The sequence below is a fragment of the Microcebus murinus genome, chromosome 14, assembly GCF_040939455.1.
Source record: "Microcebus murinus isolate Inina chromosome 14, M.murinus_Inina_mat1.0, whole genome shotgun sequence".
NCBI lineage: Eukaryota > Metazoa > Chordata > Mammalia > Primates > Cheirogaleidae > Microcebus > Microcebus murinus.
The window spans coordinates 36261989-36282109 of record NC_134117.1 but is presented as its reverse complement, the minus strand read 5'-3'; the positions used below and the strand labels follow the sequence as shown (position 1 = coordinate 36282109).

The following is a 20121-nucleotide window of genomic DNA, read 5'->3' as shown; positions in this document are numbered from 1 at the left end:
GTCTTAGAGAAATTTTACATCTACCCTAAAACTTTAGTATGATCACAATTTTAATTTGTAAATTCCAGATTTGAACCATTTCTGTATTGCCTAATAACTGACAAATGAATTAATTTGCTCTTTCAGGGATTTGTCAACTCATTTGTCTCAGTTTTCACAACTGGTATTTTGTTACTGCCTACCTGATGTGGTTATTTTCCTTATAACGCAAGAGTAGTTAACACAGAGTATAACCCTATGGAGTTGGTGGTTTTACAGAAATATGGTTTGCATGATAAGAAGTAAATACATGTTGTGAAATACATATTCATGGGATTGGTTTTAGCATTCTCAGTTGTTGGCTACCTTTATTTGTAATCTCTCTTAACACAGAATACCTTAGAACCGTATTTTCCTCAATGTTAACTCCTTTTTAAAACATGCGATATAACCATGGGATGTGCCTTGTGTTCCTAGCTACTGGGGAGGCTGAGGTGGGAGGATTACTTGAGCCTAGTAGTCTGAGGCCAGCCTGAGCAACATAACAAGACCCTGTCTCAAAAAAAAAAAAAAAAGACAGACAGACAGACACACACACACACACACACACACACGCACAAACGAAACCAAAAACCCATATCATCAGTTTTAATTTAGTGACACTTCTTCAGTTAAAGCTTTCCTATCTACCAATAACCACAAGATTGGAGTTAAACCTTAAATGTCTGGTGGGTGGTGATTGTATCTTGGTGTTCAGCTGTTTACAGACTTTACTAATATTGTTAGGGCACCTTTCTCTGGGAGGTTCTTATGGGATGACCACAGTTGATTCAGACTTTGTTGGCAAAAAGCGAATACCTTCCTTATTAGAATATATATGGAAGAGGGAACAAAGGTTGTAATTTGTTATATTAATTTCCCAAAGCTGCTATGTCTTCTCTACTAGCACTTTTTCTCTGAATGAAATAATTAAATGCCAAAAACAATAACCACCTTGATGAAGTGTAATGGACTATACTTTAAAGGTTGTCTGTGTAGCGCTCACTGCACTTCATTATGTATTTGAAAGGGACTAGTTGTCTTAAAGATTGTTCTCAAGATATCAGAGTTAATAATATTTTTCTTATTATTTCTTGGTTTCATTTGATTGTTGTTCCGTTGGTTGTAACTTGTGTTACAAGACTCGCTGGTGTCCACACAATTTGTGGTCCCTTTGAGCAGCAAGAATCAAACCATTTTGAGGCTGGATGTAACTCTCAAGATGATTACTATTACTATTAGCATTTTGTCCTTGATTTTTCAGACATTTTTCTATGTAGTCTTAAATATATAAATACATATATTTTTAAAAATGAGATTAATGTTAACTTACTCGGTGAGCTGTTTTCTCATTTGAGCATATATCATGATATATTTTAAGGTCAATAAATATAGATGCACATATTCATCATATGGATATACCATAACTTTGTTAATTGATGGAAATTTTTATTGTTTATGATTTCACTATTTTAGATAATATTGTTATGAACATCTTTGGATAATGATTCTTTTTTCTATATTATGATGTTGAGATTCTTTGAGAACCAGAGAAACTAGTAGAGAAAAATCATAGTGAGGCATTGCATATTCTCAACAAAACTTGCATAATTTTATTTCCATGAGAAATGTATTCTAGAATAAACTAAAATCAAAGTTTTTTTAAAAGAATGAGTTTTTATCTTCAAAATTTTAAAACACATTAGAAAACAACTATCAGAACCATGAGTGTCTAAGAGCAGAAAACTTTATTTTAAATATATAAGAATTCTAGAAATAGATTCTAACTATTAAAAGACATTCAAAGTAAAAGGAAAATGAATTATAATATGAGATTACTGCCTATAATGATGGAAAATAAATAAAATTCATCCATATAAGCATATAACACATAATAATAATTTCAGATATATCCAAAAATGATCTAAAGTGGCTAGAAATCTGAAGAATATTTTTGGCTCTGATCTGATTAATGATCAAATGGAAGACATCAATGACAACAGGAATTTTTTTTTTGAGACAGAGTATCACTCTGTTGCTCAGGCTAGAGTGCAGTGGCATCATCATAGCTGACTGCAACCTCAAACTCCTGGGCTCAAGTGATCCTCCTGCCTCAGCCTCCTGAGTAGCCTGGACTACAGGTACATGCCACCAAGCCTGGCTAACTTTTCTATTTTTTGTAGAGATATGGTCTCATTCTTGCTCAGGCTGGTTTCAAAATATTGACCTCAAGCAATCCTCCTGCCTCAGCCTCCCAGGGTATTAGGATTACGGGCGTGGGCCACTGCACCTGGCCTACAACAGGAATATTTTTATATATTCTTAATATATTCTTTAATATTAGATGATAGATATTGTATGTGATATATAATAAAGTACATATCAAAAGGAAAGGAAGTGAACAAAAAGCACATATTATAATTAATAAAAATTTTACTATTCAAAATATAAATGAAAGCACCAAAATATATTTTTTAAAAGTGGGTAAGGTCATTAACGAGATTGTAGTTAACTAATATCAAAAAATACACACAAATGTCATCAGTAACTTACATGGAAAAATGCATATTCTTACCAGAATAAGTACAAATCAATCTAGGGGGAAAAAGCCAATAAAAAGGAAAACACAACAAAGTAACTGGAATATTAAGAAATAAGTCTATTGTGGTAGCCTGGTAACTTGGTTCTGTCTCCTGGGATTATGAACTGACAATATATAATGAGACCTATAAAATGGTTCATAACTTTTGACAATCATTTCACTTTGGGTTATATAATCAAAGGAAATAATCTGAGAGGGAAAAAAATATGTAATTGTGAAATCCAATTTGATGCTACTCATGTTGAGTAATGAAAATGAGGTGAGAATTATATTTTTAATTGTTTACATTATTTAATCCTCAGTGAAGAAGCTGTGACACACAGAGCTCATGTAGCTGGCACTAGAGATGAGGAGTCCTGTGTACATACGAATAAGACTTGGACTTAAACCTGACTGTGTTCTGGGTGTGGGACCTCAGCCACATCCCTAGCATCTCTGAGCAGCAGTTTGCAGATCTGTAAATGGATCACAGTGCCTGGCCTCCATAGCCCCCAGGTTTTGTGCAACAAATGAGATAATGCATGTGGAAGTAGGGGCTTCTACTGTGGGCCAGATAAGGCATTAACTGAGGTTGCTGCTTTCTGAAAACAGATCTTTAGATGAATCCACAAACTGCACACCCAGAAGCAGGGAGGTTTGGAAAACTTTCAATCAGCAAGGGAGCAATAAAAGCAAAGACCAAGGACGGTGAGAGCGGAGTTCAAACAGGACGGAGCGGATTTGTTTGCACTGCCTATAGAGCACAAAGGTGCAGAGGAATTCAAATGCATTTGCTTGTTTTTATATTGAAGACATTATAGATAGCTCCAAACAATCTTTGAACCTTGGTAAACTCACCCTGACACATGGCTTCCAGCTTCCTCATTCCTCCAGGATCCTCCCTTTCCTGACACTCCTCACTGTGACACATGGCTTTGGCCCTGGGTTGCCCTGCCCCACCATGGAACCATCTCGTGTTTCCTCCAGGTTCCTTCTCTTCTAGTTACGCTGAGTCAGGGGTGGGGAACCTATGGCCTTAAAGCCACATGTGTCCCTTTGGATGAATCCAAATTTTATAGAACAAATCTTTTTATTGTTATTAATACATTTTTGTTCATCTTTTATATATATATTTTTTTATTTTTTAAATGAACGTATTTAAAATACCAAAGAATAAAATAAGTCTCAACAAAATAATCCTCCCAGATTGACTGGCACAATTAGAACATTAGTCAGCCAGAAGGGCTAAAGTGACGGCAGCTGTGCTCATGATCTAGTTCTAACTTCCCCTGCCTGACTGGTGCCACTACAGCATGAAGCTGGTTGGTGAGAATTTATGGTGGTCAAGTATGCCAATCTGTTATCAGCTTTTGACAATGGTGTACTGTGTTTCTGTTTGAAGTAGAATTTGTGAAACAGTTGGAGAGCTCTACTGTATTTTTAAATTCTGTTTCCTTAACAGTCCATCGTGTCAAAGAAGACTAAGAGAACATTGAAGGAAAAAAAATAGATTTTTTAATGAGGATTGGGAATTGCAATATTATCTTGTTTTTGCTAAAGATAAGATAGTTTGCTTGCTTTGTGATACTGCAATATTAGCATTAAAGAAATGCAATGATGATCAGCATTATGACACTAATAAGGACCACAAATATTTTAAATTAGAAGGAGAGGCACGAAAGGTTGTATTGCAGACATTAAAAGATGCAAAACAAAAGCAAAGACAATTCTTTCAAGTAGCAATAAGACCTGGAAATAATGCCACTGAAGCAACTTTTAAAGTAGCTTATACACTCAGAAAAAAGGGAAGCCATTCAGTGGTGTAGAAATTATGAAAGAATGCATGATCGAAGTCATAGGATGCTGAGACTTGATAACGTTTCAAAATACAAATAACTGCCTCTTTCAAGGAGAACCACAACTGATCAGCAGCATGAATTAGCCTTCAACTTAACAGAACAACTTCAAGCAACACTTCAAAAGGAAAATATATATTATTCAATCACTTTGGATAAATAAGCTGATACTGCTGACTCAGCACAGGTTTTATACTTCATTCTGGTCATAACAGAAGATTTTCTTTGCTATGAAGAGTTACTCACTTTGGGCACTCTTGCTAAACAGAATATGGGGAATAGAGATCTTCAACAACGTTCAAGATAATTTTGTCAAGTTGGACTGAATTTGGTAAATTTAGTGAGTGTATCTATAGACAGTGCACCTTCCATGACAGGAAAACATGATGGGTTTATTGTACAGATTTAAAAAAATGTATTAACAGATCCAAATGCTCTTATTTCTTTTCATTGTATCTTGCATCAGCAAAATTTCTGTGCTAAAGCTACTATTTTAAGTGACACTTTGCAACAAGTTATAAGTATTATTAACAATATTCATGCAAATGCAACACAGCACGGTCAGTTTTGTAACATGCTAAAGTTGAATGATGAGGTATTCAGTATGGATTTGCCATATCATTCTAAAGTGAATTGGCTATTACAGGAACAGATGTTAGCCAAAAGTTTATCTCTGTGAGAGCAGATAGTTAAATTGTATGAAGAACAGAGTCAGCAATGTGAATTATCAAAAGAAGATTTCTATAGGAATGCAGCATTTCTGTGATATCATGTCAAATCAAAATGACTTGAATATTTCTTTGCAAGATAAAACTAAGTGCATATATGATGTATGGCAACAAATCCAAGCAAGCATTTTGAAAAAAAAGCTATCTTTTTTCAAAACACTTCTTCTTCAAAAGGAAATTTCAGATAAACATTTTCCCCAGTTAGCAAAGGTCACTAATGAACAGGATGATATGTGCAAATCATTTGAAGAAAACACAGCAGTTATAGACCTATTAATTGGAGAATACAACGAAAGATTCACTGACTTTGAGAAGTCTGACATCACACTCAAATTAACATTTCTACCTCACCTAGTTGATATCACCAAGTCATCTAAAGAACTACAGATAAAATTGATTGAGCTCTCAGTGGATGACATTTTAAAGTCATTACTGATGCTAAGAAAGATCCAATTGAAATATGAAAAAATGTAGTTGAATACCCACCTTTGACAACATGCCCCCAAAATCTTTCTTCCTTTTCAACTGCTGATTGCTGTGAAACTATTCTTCTATCTATCCCAGATCAAGACACCCTTCAGGTCATAAATGACTTATACTCATCTAGAGGATCAACTGAAACTTCAGACCATGTGGCAACCAAATATTCAAATGCTTTCCAACAAAAAACAGACACAACAAAGTCATTAAAACGTTAGTCAACTTTAACACATTGACTGCCACACTAGAGCAAAAATGTTTTCCTTGGGGCCACAGTGTCTTATTACAAAAATAAGGCTGGGCGCAGTGGCTCACACCTGTAATCCTAGCACTCCGGGAGGCCAAGATGGGAGGATTGCTTGAGGTCAGGAGTTCAAAAATAGAATAAAAACTTCAAAAACAAAATAATAATAAAAATAATAATAAAAATCCTTTCTAATTTAATGAAAAATTTGTTATGTTTTTATTGTTTTCTGTGTGCAAGTTATATGCAACTTGAAATAGTTCATGCTGAGCTCAAGGTGAAGAGAGGTCACATATGCTTTACAAGCCCCCAGGCTCAAAACTAGTGTGAGTTAAATACAACTCACATGGCAGTTAATGTGTTAAAATTAACAAATAGTTTTCATTTTTTTTTCTTTTTTTTATTTCAGCATATTATGGAGGTACAAACATTAAGTGTGCATCACACTCACTACGTATGTATATATATACCCATCCCCTCCTTCCCCCTCCCACCTGTCCCACACCTGAAAAATGTTTGTTTTTCTTTTTTTCTTAATGTTTTGGTTACATTTTATATCTTTGCCTCTCCCTAGCAAGGGCTAGAGGTATGCCCTTCCCCTCCACAATGTTTACCACATCCCTCAGATGTGGGACTACCTCCCAACCCCCGAATCCTTGGTGACCACCACCACCCTTTGAGCACCAGTGTTAATCAGTCAGTACTAATTTGATGGCAAGTATATGTGGAGCCCATTATTCTGATCTTGTGTCACCTCACTTTGGATAATGGGCTTAAGCTCAATCTAGGATAATATAAGCAGTGCTAGCTTGCTGTCATTTCTTAGAATTGAATAATATTTCATTGTAAGCATATATCAAATTTGAATAATCCCCTCATGAATTGATGGACACTTGGGTTGTTTCCATGTCCTTGCAATAGTGAATTGTGATGCCATAAACATTCGGGTGCAGATGTCTTTATAATAGAATGTCTTATGCTTTTGGTAGGTGCCTAATAATGCTATTGCTGGGTTGAATGGTATTTCTATTTTTAGCTCTTTGAGATATCTCCAAATTCTCTTGCAGTCTCACCAGCAGTGTAAGAGTGTTCCTGTCTCTCCACATCCTCAACAGCATTTGTTGTTTTGGGATTTCTTGATATAGGCCAATCTCTCTGGGGTTAGATAATATCTCATTGTGGTTTTAATTTGCATTTCTCTAATGATTAGTGATGTTGAGCATTTTTTAATATGTTTGCTGGCCATTATTCTGTCTTCTTTAGAAAAGTTTCTGTTCATTTCCATTGCCCATTTCTTGATGGGGTTGTTTGATTTTTTGTTGTTAATTCTTTTGAGCTCTAGATAGATTCTTGTTATCAGACCTTTATCAGAAGCATAGAGAACAAATATTTTCTCCCATTCTGTAGGTTGTCTCTTTGCTCTAATGGTAGTTTCCCTGGCTGTGCAGAAGCTTTTTGGTCAGGTCCCATTGGGATTATGCCTATGCATTAAACAAATCAGAGGAAAAAGCGGAACACAGAAACAAGAGACAGACCAAAGTTTACAAGAAGTGTGGGATTATGTAAAAAAGCTGAATCTCAGATTGATTGGGATTCCAGAAGGGAAGGGGGGAAGAGGAACATTCACAAGGGCTGGAAAACTTATTTCACAGAATACTGGAGGAAAATATGCCAGGCCTGGCTAGAAATCTTGATATCCAAATACAAGAAGCACACAGAACTCCTGGGAGACTCAATGTGAAAAGGCAATCACCTTGTCACGTGGTTATTAGGCTGACCAAATTAAATGTGAAAGATACAATTCTCCATGCAGCAAGATGAAAGCAGCAAATGACCTATAAAGGAAAGCCTATCAGACTAACAGCAGACTTCTCATCTGAAACTTTACAAGCCAGGAGGGATTGGGTGCCTATCCTTAATCTTCTAAAACAGAATAATGCCCAACCAAGAATTCTTTATCTGGCAAAATTAAGTTTCATCTATGAGGGAGAAATAAAGTCCTTCTCAGACAAGCAATCACTGAAGGAATTTGCAAAGTTTTCATTTTTTGAAATTATTAAATACTTAGTAGTTAGATTTTTACAAAATAATGTATATATTTTAGTATATCTAATTGAAATTTCTTGAATGCAGCCTTATTTGATTACAGCTAAATTAATGGGGGCCTTCCAACATGAAAAGTTCCTCACCCCTGCACTAAGTGAACGTTGAGGTTCTCTGCCACAACCAGGGGAGGTACATCAGCTGAGTTCTAGAAGCCACTGGGCATTCCCCTCTCTGTACCACCAATAGGAGTGAGGGGTGGGCCTGGCAGAGCCTCACTGCCACCCTGGTGGTGTGACAATACCCAGACTCTAATGAACTCATAAGGCTGACGGGGGCAAAGGCCATCCTTCATCCTGGTGACAAAGTGTTTATAACTGCAAGACAGCCAGGATGAGGGCATTACGTTTGGGGAAGAATGAGGAGTCTTCAAACTGGTGCATCTCAGCGTGGGGTACTTTCAGGCTGGACTTTAATAGAGCAGCAACAGTGATGATGACAATATCGTGTGTGTGTGTGTGTGTGTGTGTGTGTAAAATTTTCACCCCAAAGTGCTATCCTCTCCACCATCTGATCAGATAATGAGATCCACCTTCCCAGACTTGCACTGGAGTAGACCCAAATCCCCAGGACCCTTCTAAATCTGGGTGATTTGGAACTCAAACTACTGTCACTTCTCTAGACTAGATTCAATGCCACCTGGGACTCATTATATTCAACATCCTGCTGTGTCTGATATGTGCTACTTTATATATTAATAGAGAATTATTTAATCTTTTCAGCAACCCTTTGAAGGAAATATTCTTATCCCCATTTTGTAGAGGAAGAAATGGAGCTTCAGAGATGTTAATAATTTGTCCCAGGTCACAGAGCAAGTGGGCTGTGAAGCAGGTTTCAAATCCAAGTTTGCTTCCCTGAAAAACCCATACTCATGGTGGTTTCTGGGCTGCTAAGTGACAATGTAAGACAAGGTGCGAAGGATGCCTGTGAACTCTCTATATACACACGGGGAGGCAGGCATTTTTTCCCTTTAATATGTGTTTTGTTTTCCATGGAGAGAACCATTTTTTTCTGACAGCCACTTCATTTCCAAATCTTAGAACACCATATGCTCTGTAGAAGAGTGTAAAACTTTCAAAAAGAGAAAGAAAAGTTTTTTACTGCCCCACCTCTTTGCAGTTAAAATATCATTAAAATATCTGCTTTCTGTTTTGTTTTGTCTTTTGCAAAACATCAAGAGTGATTTTGAAATAAAGAGAAAGCAAAACATCTTGTTGAACCAAAAGAGCCCAGTACCTGGCCATCTGAAAATATTTATTTGTTTAAATATTACTGAAGTGATAGAAAATCTCTACAAAAATTCATGATTAAAATGCAGCTAGTGAAGAACAAAAGTTCAGAGATTCAATCTTATGTTGGAGTAATTCCTTCTGATGAAATCTGAACTGGTTTTGAAAATGAGGAACTTGCCGGAAAGACAATTAACAAGATCATAACAAAGCTCCCACAGGAGATTAACAGAGTCTGGAGTTTATTCTGATCTCTGCCTGTATGGGGGGAAAACAGCCAAAAAGGGGGAAAAACATTTCTCTGTAGACAAATTAAACTTTGGTGGGTGTTCATGTGCACAGGTGCACAACAGCTCCTTAGTACAATTCATTGTGATTTGGTTCAGAGCCTTTTTCCATAAATCCAGTAGCATTAAAGGATATATTCCACTATCTGAAATTTTATTATATATTTCCTTGTTGGCTTACTTTTCTTAATGGCTGTGTGTGTGGGGGGGGGGGTGTGGTAAAATTTAGATATAATGAAATGCATATCTTAAGTATACATTCAGTGAGTTCCCAGAAATGTAAATACCTGTATCTCAAATCCTTACCTAGTTATAAAAAATTGCTATCACCCCAGAAGCAACTGCTGTTCTGATTTAGTTGATTAGTTTTCCCTATTTGGGGGCTTCATACAAATGGAATAAGACATATATAGTTTTTCTGCAAGGCTTCTTTAACTCAGCATAATGTTTTCTATTCATTATTATCCAAGTTGATTGTATAAATAGTCTGTATCTTTTGATTGCTGCACAGTATTCCATTCTATGAATATTCTGTACTTCGCGTTGGGTTTGTTCTTGTTTTTGTTTGTTTTGGTATCTATTTTCCTATTGATGGACATTTGGCTATTTCCAGTTTTTGGCTAAATAAAGTTGCTAAGAACATTCTTGTACCAGTCATTTTGTGGATACATGCTTTTATTTCTCCTGAGTAAATACCTATGAATGGAATTGCTAAATGATAAGGGAGGTAAATGTTTCATTTTACAAGAAACTATCGGGTTGTTTCCCAGGATGATTGTACAACTTTATACCTCCGCCATCAACATATGAAAGCACATCCTTGCTGCCACTAGATATTATAAGTAGCATCTCATTTTGGTTTTAATTTGCATTTCTCTGATTATTAATGACATTGAATATTTTATGGTTCTTTACTGACCATGTGTATATCTTCCTTTGTGAAGTGATACTTCAAATCTTTTGTGCATTTTTAAGAATTGGGTTTTCTTTTTATAATTGAGTTGCAGACGTTTGTTATATATCTTTATAGTAGTATCCAGATCTATATCTATTTCTATATCTACATATACACAAAACCCTTTCCCTTGTCCAGAGAGTGGGGCCCCAGTTACTTGATCTTGTCTTTCTCCCCAAAATGAAGCCAGGGATTCCACTTTGTTTAATGCTATGTTCCCAGTGCCTAGGATTGCCCCTGGCACACAGTAGGAGCTCAATAAACACTTACTGAAAGAATCAATGAACAAACAGATGAACTGATATTCAGTTCTCAATGGTTTTGAACTTAATGGCATTAATTAAGAAGGAAATCGGGAAAAAGGAAATTTAAATGTTATCCTTGAGCTATAAAGTTCATGTGGCACAAAGGATGCAGGATACCTCCGAGGATTTGTTCCTCTGGGGAAATGCTGCTAGAATATCACATGGAGTAGCCTAATGTGGTCCCATTTATGAATCCACCAGTGTAGCCATAACTGCTGTCTAACATGCCACTTTCTGGAACTATGTCCCGACCACTTTCTGAGACTTGTGTTCTGACCAGGTTTGCTTGATGAGGGATCAGAACATCCAACTTTGGAGGGTTTTAGGTAACTTAACCCAGCTGATTCCACTGTGCCTTCAGTGACCTTCCTCTTGGCACCCTCCGACACTGGTAACACCTGTTCCTTGCCAACCGGCCTTTTGCAGGGCTCTGCCTTACCTGTAGGCCTCTCCACGAGTATGCTCTGCCTTCCTTATCTCCCCCTAGGGTTGGAAACCAGTTCCCAGGTGCTAATCCCGCAGCCTCTCCGGTTGGGCTGGGTGAGTCTATGATGAATAAAAATCGTCCGCATCCATATTTTTAGAGAGCTTTGCCATTGACAGAGCATGTTCATCTCCACGATCTCTGCAAATCTCCAGACAGTCCTAGTTGTAGCCCTCTTTGGTTTTTTTCCCCCCAAAGGGAGCAGCAAAAAAGAGGTGATTTGATTTGCTCCAGAATATAAATGTGCAGCCCAGAGTTTTCTAAGATCCTCTAGGTCTTGCTCAAAAAATATTGGTGCTTTCTTAGCTCTGGTGGATGTACATGTGTGGTGTTTAAAAGGCTCATAGATTTCTACTGTTCAGAAACCTGTATTATGTCTGTCATTAGATATTCAATTACCACACTGCAGACATATATGTGTAGTTTCCAGGCCTTTTTATTTAGCTGTAATAATGGGTTTTTTTCCCCTTGGATCACATGTTATTAAAAAAACAAAAAAGTCCACCTCAAACTGTATTTATTGGCTCATTTTACTTTTTTTTAAAAAAATTAATCAGACATATACCTCCCAGTCAGAGTTTTAGAATCAGGATCAGATAGTCTGATACCTCACTAGGCTGATTTGATAACAGACAAAATAAAGATATTTGATATTTGAATTGGCCTCCAATTCTAATACCTGGTACATTTCCATTTCTGCTGGGCTTTTTGAAAGATTTAAAAGTTTGTACATCGACCATTGGAAAAATGAAAGTAAAGTTTAGTTCTTCTGAAGAAGTAGCCTTGTGTGCTCAGCCACTAAACACTTGCCTTGTTGCTGATGTCCGGGTGGGAGTGACAGGGCTATGACTGATTTTAACTCCTTGCACTGTGATCTGGGCTTCTCGTGGCTCCGTGGGGACTGGGTTTTACCTGTTATACCCTAGTACTCCCTCAGCTATTGGAATATTTGGGTTGTTCTCAGTTCAAGCCCACAGGACTTGGGGAGAACGTGCATTTATAGAAACAAAGACACTCCCCTAACCATTACCCAACGTGCACATTTTAAAATGCCACGGTACCAGAACTATTACATAGTATCAAAAATTGTCTAATTTGACTTATATTCTCAAAGGATCATGGTGGGTATTCTAAAGGCAGTATTTGTTTCTAAATTAGTAGAACTAATAAATGTTACACTGTTTGCCAATTATAGAAGAGGAGGTATCGTTGAGGAAGACTATTAATGTAATCTGTTATTGCCTTATAATTTTTTCTGTGTGTGTGGACACAGGTTCTCACTATGTTGCTCAGGCTGGTCTCAAACTTCTGGCCTCAAGGGGTCTTCCTTCCTTGGTCTCCCAAAGTGCTAGGATTATAGGCATGAACCGCCATGTCCAACCCTTGCATCATATTTGTATTAGTTATTTTGCAGATTGTGTTGCATGAACTGGTGAAATATTATGCATTAATTTTAAAATAATTATTTTATAGAAACAAAAATTCTTATGAATATTATCAAATGAGTAGAACAGAATGAATAAAGTAGATACATATACTTACGGCCATGAAAAATACATACATATAGCTAATGGCTCAGGGTAATCTGCAGAAATGAAAAAAAAATGGTATGAGGTTGGACAAGGGTGAGTCTTTTCCAAAATTCTTTTATGTAAGTTGTTATATATATCAGCTTTGCAATTAAAGTGTTAAAGTGGATTTATGTTGTCGCAGTGAAGAATGTGTTTTTTATCAATCAAATGTTGTGCTTGGTCTTGTGTTTTGTAGGACAACCAGCAGAAATCCACCAATGTAGTCTACCAGGCCCACCATGTGAGCAGGAATAAGAGAGGGCAGGTGGTTGGAACAAGAGGTGGATTCCGAGGATGTACCGTGTGGCTGACAGGTATGCTACTGGTCAAAAATTGACATGTGACGACATAATTTTATGGAAATGAGTGTAAAATATTATATACATTACATGTTTATTTTAACATTAGAAGGAGGCTGAGAGCTATGGTAGAAAGCCTGGGTGTTAGTCCTAACTCTACCATCAGTGAGAAGTAGAGTCAAAGTCTGCTCTAGAAATAGTCTGATCCAGTCAAGCAAAGTCTCTATTTGTCAGTTTTCTCCTCTTTGGCAGGAAAGGATGGGACGCGTTGATTGTGACATCCCTTTTCAGCTCTAAGGAATTCAATAATTCTCAAGTTCATCCCGTAACACATTTAATGGTAGTTTTGAATGGGGCTTTCCTAATTTGACATCAAGCATTTGGCTGTCCATAAGGTTTTGGGTGTTTAGAGTTATTTATATTGTTTTCTGATGTTTTGACATACTGGGGACTATTTCATTTACTGTAAACAAACAAACATAAGAATCTGTGCAAGAAGGAAAACTAGTCATTTCCATTTGGCCGAGGATTGCCCCTGTATGCAGAAATAACTTGCTTATGCTAAGGTGAGCAAATGAATCTCCTTTTTATTGTGTTTTTATAGCCACAGAATGTCAAAGCTAAGGGCTAGTGACAGAACTGGAATTAGAACCTAAGACTCTCACAGCCAGTCCTGCCTGTCCTGTCATCCTACACTCAGAGTAAAAGGTAGAGGAAATTGTTCCCAGGCATACGAATCTGACACAGCCTGGACTCAAAAGGAAAAACCAAGTTCATTTCATAAACACGACTTCTCAAGTGAATATGAAGCCAGATGCAAAAATATATTTATCCACATTATGAAATCAATTGATGTGTTACTATCTGCTCACAAATGAGGATGTATTCTAACCTGAAGATAATTCTAAAAGCTATGGCTGGTAGAGACTTGCCTGGCATGTTTTTTGGCTACTCCGAGTCTTTTCTCTTTTCTGTCCAAATCATCTTCATTCTTCTTATCTTCAAATTTGTGCCTAGTGCCTTTGGTTTCCTGATTTCATTCATTCCTGGACTCTGCATCAAAATGCCTTTCTCCAGTCTCCAGCACAAAGACAGGCAGCGGGCCAGGAACTCGCTTTATTCAAATATGCAGCATCCGCCCATTGTTACTTCTGCAATGTTTACCTCAACTTCCCCCAAGACACATAATTTGTAGCAGTAGGGACAGCTGTATTCCAGAAGTTTCCCTCCAGTTAAATGTTTGGCTTCATGAGAGGTTTACCAGTGAAAACAATTTTTGCCTTGGGACATACACACAAAGTTCATTTGTTCTAATGTAGCACTCCCTTAAAAAGAAAAAGAGGACTGGGAGCAGAGAAAAATATCTAAAGGGTATACTTCCTCTGTCTATTTTTACTCTTTAAAAAAATCATCTTTTCCCAATTTTTTTTATTCTTTTTTTTTTTTTGTTAAAGAGAATGGAAACTGAGAATTTTTTTTATTCTTATGTACAAAGGTAGGATATTGATACCAGACAGACCAGAAGAAACCAAGGATTTCAAATACAGAAACTCAGATTTGAGCCCAATTCCACCTACATTAGCTGTGTAACTTTGGACAAGCCAATTAGCCTCTTTAAGCCTCAGTTTCCTTATTTATAAAGTGAGAATAAAGATTGTACCTGCCACATGGAGGTGTAGATAGAACTTAATGAAGTAAAGCATAAATGCACTTAGTATAATCCCTGACCCATGAAGTTCTTAGTAAGTGTAATTAGTGTTACCCCAACGTATTAAAATAATATGCCAACAATCCAGTTAAACATAGTTATTGTGATTTAGCTCTTAGTTTCCTGAGAGCTGAAGCAAAATGGAAGGAAATTTCTATTATTTCTCTCATTTTCTGATGAGAAAGAACATACCAGAGACTCAAGAGACCCATCTCCTCTACCCCACCACCTACCACAAATTCTAAGAAGAATGTATCACCTAAGTCTTTATTTAGATGACATTGAATAACATAACCATGGACAGACAACACCTTCAACAAGGATTTAGCAAAGATTGTCGACATGTTCTTCATGTAGCCATTTCTTCTAATGATCCTTTGTCAAAGCCAAGGACATGACTTTAAAATGTAACTAAAACTATGGAAAATATTCATTTGCCTTTTGTAGATCACCTTTTCTCACCCAAGTCTCCCCCACCCTCTGTCCTTCAACCCTGCTTTTCTCTTACTTTTCCCGCCTTTATCCTCTTTTCCCCTGTTGTCTTGGCTTTTTCCCCCTCCCCAACGTGCCCCTGGGACTTTCCCTTTTTCATGCCCTGGTGCTGCCTGACAGTGGTTGGCACCATGGAATATTCTTCAGGTCCAGGGACCTTGAGGACAAAGATCCTAAAATCCTAAAGGACTGGATTTTTAGTGTGCTAGTTTTCCAGAGTAGTTCAGATTTTTTGAGCTATTAAGTAATTTTGACAGGTTGTATTTTTGTCCCTTTCTTTCTTATGCTTTCTCTTATATAGATATTATAAAGTGGGTTCCTAATCGTTGTGCTTTGAAAGCATGGTGGAAAGGCATATGGTAACTGTATTCTCATATCAAGACTCCAAAGAGCTTTAGACCTAAGAATGTGACATAAGGCAGCTCTAAATACATCTACAGCCTGTCTCAGGGTGACTTTCTGTTTCGTGTTTTGGGAGTCATTTTGGAAAAATCTTGAAGCCAAAAGAACAGCATGTGGACTCTGTTGTTAGGTGGTTGTTCAGCAGCGTCCATGAGGGAGGTGGGCTTGTCAGTCTCCAGAGGCTGTGAGGGATATGAGACCACTGTCACCACAACTTTTGATTTTTTAAGAGCAGCCAGAATCTGGATTTGTATGCACAACTTGCTCATCTGCAAAACACTCTGCAGGCCAAACAGAACATACCAACAACCACATGCAGCCCCCAATTCTCCCTATTTATGAAGCCTGCTTGCTTTGAAAGGCTATAATCTTAATACGGGACACATATTTCAAAATTTGAAAAAATGTGCAAGTACTTGCCTTATAGTCAACTGCACTTTTTCTAGATTTTAATGACTTTTGATTTGCAGTCAATCGAATGGTTGTCATGAGGGTTTAATTACACTTAAGAGTGCCAGGATAGTTCACAATTTGTCACGTTAAGCCATCCGGGACCATGTCAGTGTGCCTTACCTGTTCTGAACAGGTCTCTCTGGTGCTGGAAAAACGACAATAAGTTTTGCTCTGGAGGAGTACCTTGTCTCCCACGCCATCCCTTGTTACTCCCTGGACGGGGACAACGTCCGTCACGGCCTTAACAAAAACCTCGGATTCTCTCCTGGGGACAGAGAAGAAAATATCCGCCGGATTGCGGAGGTAGCCAAGCTGTTTGCCGACGCGGGTCTGGTCTGCATCACCAGTTTCATTTCTCCGTTCTCAAAGGTAAAAGGATTTGGCACTGCACATGGTTCCCACGCACGGGCAGGTGCTCTCAGACTGCTGGGAAAAACTGGCTGGCAAGGCAGGGCCCGGAGGAATTTCTCCTCTGTTTCTCTCTCCCATCCTGCACTCTCTCATTTCCTCTATTCAATATTGGTTATATAAAGAGAGTTCTTTCATTTCCAGATGCCAGGGCACCTGTGGACATAAGCCCTTCCAAGTTCACAATCATAAGGAACATGTGGTCAGAGCTGAAAGGGAGAGAAAGTTGAATAAGAAAAACTCTTAAAGCTCTGTAATTTCAGCCGCCTTGAAAAAGAATGTTTAGCTCACTAAAGAAAAGAGCAATTCACTGCAGAAGCAGAAGGTTATGTGTGTTTAATGTTGACATCATGAGGTGGAATGTCACTCTTCTTCTTTCTTTTTTTTGAGACAAAGTCTCACTCTGTTGCCCGGGCTGGAGTGCTGTGGCCTCAGCCTAGCTCACAGCAACCTCAAACTCCTATGCTCAAGCGATCTTTCTGCCTCAGCGTCCCGAGTAGCTGGGACTACAGGCATGCGCCACCATGCCCAGCTAACTTTTTCTATATATTTTTAGTTGGCCAATGAATTTCTTCTAATTTTAGTAGAGACAGGGTCTCTACTTGCTCAGGTTGGTTTTGAACTCCTCATCTTTAGTGATCCTCCCGCCTCGGCCTCCCAGAGTGCTAGGGTAACAGGTGTGAGCCACCGCGCCTGGCCACTCTTCTTCTTTCAAAGCAGGACATTTCTGTGAGCTACACATAATATGCTATGTGCTTTGAACCCATCCTTTGGATGAAAGGTACCCAGGTTGCCAGTACTGTCCTCCTAAGAGGAGCTGTTTTCCATGGTTTCCTCTGAAAGTTCTTGAGAACTGTGTTTACTTACCAGAGTGAAATTTCTGGACTTTCTTTCAAGGACTGCAGAGCACAAACCCCAGTGTCAAAGCCTCAAAGCTATCAAATACCAAAGCACACAATGCTTTGTCACTAAGAATTTCCTTGTGAAACCTCTTCCTGCATTTTTAACACATTGACTGCCCCACTTGGAAAAACAGTTTTTTTTCCCTTAGGGCCACGGTGTTTTATTGTTTTCTGTGCGTGAGTTATATGCAATGCAATCCACGTTTTTAGGATTAAATTGTCAATATTAATTGTAACAATAAGAACATCAACAAGGTAAAGAGATGTGTGAGTTATATATGCTCCATGAGGCCCCGGGCTCAAAACTGGTGTGAGTTAAATACAACTCACATGGCAGTTCATGTGTTGAATGTAATTGTTTTTCAGGATCGCGCGAATGCCCGCAAAATCCACGAGTCAGCAGGACTGCCATTCTTTGAAATATTTGTAGATGCACCTTTAAATATCTGTGAAAGCAGAGATGTAAAAGGCCTCTATAAACGGGCCAGAGCTGGGGAGATTAAAGGTATGAGATCTAGTTAGTGGCGCCTTTGCCAGTTCCTTGGGCTATGGGTCCTTATTCCATCCTCAGAAATCTGCCTGAAGTTGCAAACTCTGTTTTCCAAAATTGCATGTAACATACACAACTTGTTATCAAATCATAACATATTCGATATGTCCATGGGCTTATTAAAATGTGGGTTTTATTTTCTTTTAAGAACTGTCACCTTAGCCACAAGTATTAAAGTTCAGAGAACTAAATGGGATAAGTACATGGTGAGTGTGTGTGTAGGGGCGTACTTCAGAGATTTCTCTGCTTTTTATCTTCCTCTTTAATTCTAATCAGCTGTAGAAGCCTTGAACTTAGCTAGCCAGATTTTGTTGATAATTTAGGGCTTTCTATATTGAAAATACAGCTGTATATTTTCATACCTATGCCTAGTGGTCAAGGATGGCTGTTTGACCTTTTTTGTTATAATCTGAATTCTCAGTTTGACACATTATTCCAACATGTGTTATGCTTTATTGATTAAAAATATTATTCTGTTGGTACAGATGTCATTTTCACCCTTATGTCTTGTAGGATTTACAGGTATTGACTCTGATTATGAGAAACCTGAAACTCCTGAGCTTGTCCTTAAAACCAATTTGTCCTCAGTGAGTGACTGTGTCCAGCAGGTGGTGGAACTTCTGCAAGAGCAGGTAGGTGAACTGTTGTCTCTCTGTCTTTTTTTAAATTTAATAAAGTCATGAAAAATAATCTATGCTTCTTTACTGAAACATTCCTTTTTTCAGTGTTCATTTCAAATTGTTACCAATCCCGTTTCATTTCAGAACATTGTACCCCATACTATAATCAAAGGCATCCATGAACTCTTTGTGCCGGAAAACAAACTTGACCAAGTTCGAGCTGAGGCTAAAACTCTCCCTTCGTTATCAATTACTAAGGTAAGCGAGTACAGATTGGTCCAAGGACAATTAGCTTAATAGCAGTCATTATAATCCATTTACAATTACTCTTAACAATAAGGAAGTTATGAATAAGGTACGTGTTATGTCTATGAAGAAAAATACATCATTTTTGTCATTTTTTTTACCTCTTCTCCAAGCAATCTCTCACCAAGAGTTGCCACGGAGGCAGATTGGAAAAGTAACTTCTATATTTGCATAGGACAATTTTACATAGCTGTCATACCTTCTATTATGCCAAAGTGCAGGTGTCAGGCCACTAATTATTTGTTGGTAGTGGCTGAGAAAACAGTTTGTTCAGAATTCAAGTGCTTCTTGGGCAATTGAGAAGGAATTTGAAGAAAACAAAAAGCAAGCCTGCTCTAAAGTGATGAGAATGCCTCAGTTTTTTCTATGCTACAAATCCTACTCTTCCTTCATCAGGGAAAGTCCAGTCTGGGGAGAGAGGGAGACAGCTTTGGTCACATTGATTTTATTTTACTACCTGGGATATGTAAGATACAGCCCCAGCAAACTGCCCTGCACCTGGCCTTTTTATGGATCAGTGTTAGTTGGTCCATATGAGGTGATTAAGCCTTCACTGGTACATTTTTATTATCTATTAACATTTTGGAGGTTTTATAAGAAGCAGGGTAATTAGGGAAACTGCTTCAGCTCATGAAGAGCCTACACTCTAATAAGTCATGACCAATTAATAAAGAGAACTCTCTGACTCTGTAAAATAAATTTTGAGCACCTCAATGCTCCAGGCAGATGAGTAAACACATAATTATAATTACAGCGTGCTGTGATAGTTCCAATAACAGAATGATCTGCAAGCTATAGAAGTTCAAAGAAGCTATTGATTAATTCTTTTGGTCATGGGGATGACAGGTAAGGTTTAAGAGCAATGACCCATAAGCTGGGTTTTAAAGGATGAATAGGAGTTTGAGGTAGGGAGGAGAATGGGTAGAACACAAGCCCAAAACCATATGTGTGTTTAGACTATACATTGTCTGGCATTGCTGGAAAATAGGCCCCCATTTGGGGACATGAAAGTCCTTACGTGAGCCCCAGGGGCCGGAACTTGAAGGGCTTTTGGTATCATACTAATAACTTTGGACTTTATCTTAGAGTCAATGGTTTGCTCCATTTAGTAAGTTGACTGAAAAAATACAGTATATCTGG

General features: G+C 37.9%; 1 protein-coding gene across 5 annotated transcripts in view; it reads left to right on the top strand.

Annotated features, from left to right (window-relative positions):
- Positions 1-20121, top strand: part of PAPSS2 (3'-phosphoadenosine 5'-phosphosulfate synthase 2) — an 84411-nt gene that overhangs the window by 39878 nt on the left and 24412 nt on the right. For 3 of the 5 annotated variants that reach the window (XM_012762891.2, XM_076009995.1, XM_012762890.3), the window contains 5 exons: positions 13038-13155; positions 16329-16564; positions 17872-18010; positions 18569-18687; positions 18820-18933. In XM_012762891.2, the coding sequence (XP_012618345.1) occupies positions 13038-13155; positions 16329-16564; positions 17872-18010; positions 18569-18687; positions 18820-18933 (726 nt within the window). Of the gene's footprint in view, positions 1-6316; positions 6362-13037; positions 13156-16328; positions 16565-17871; positions 18011-18568; positions 18688-18819; positions 18934-20121 lie in introns of all 5 variants that reach the window. The other 2 variants (XM_076009993.1, XM_076009994.1) reach the window with 1 other exon arrangement.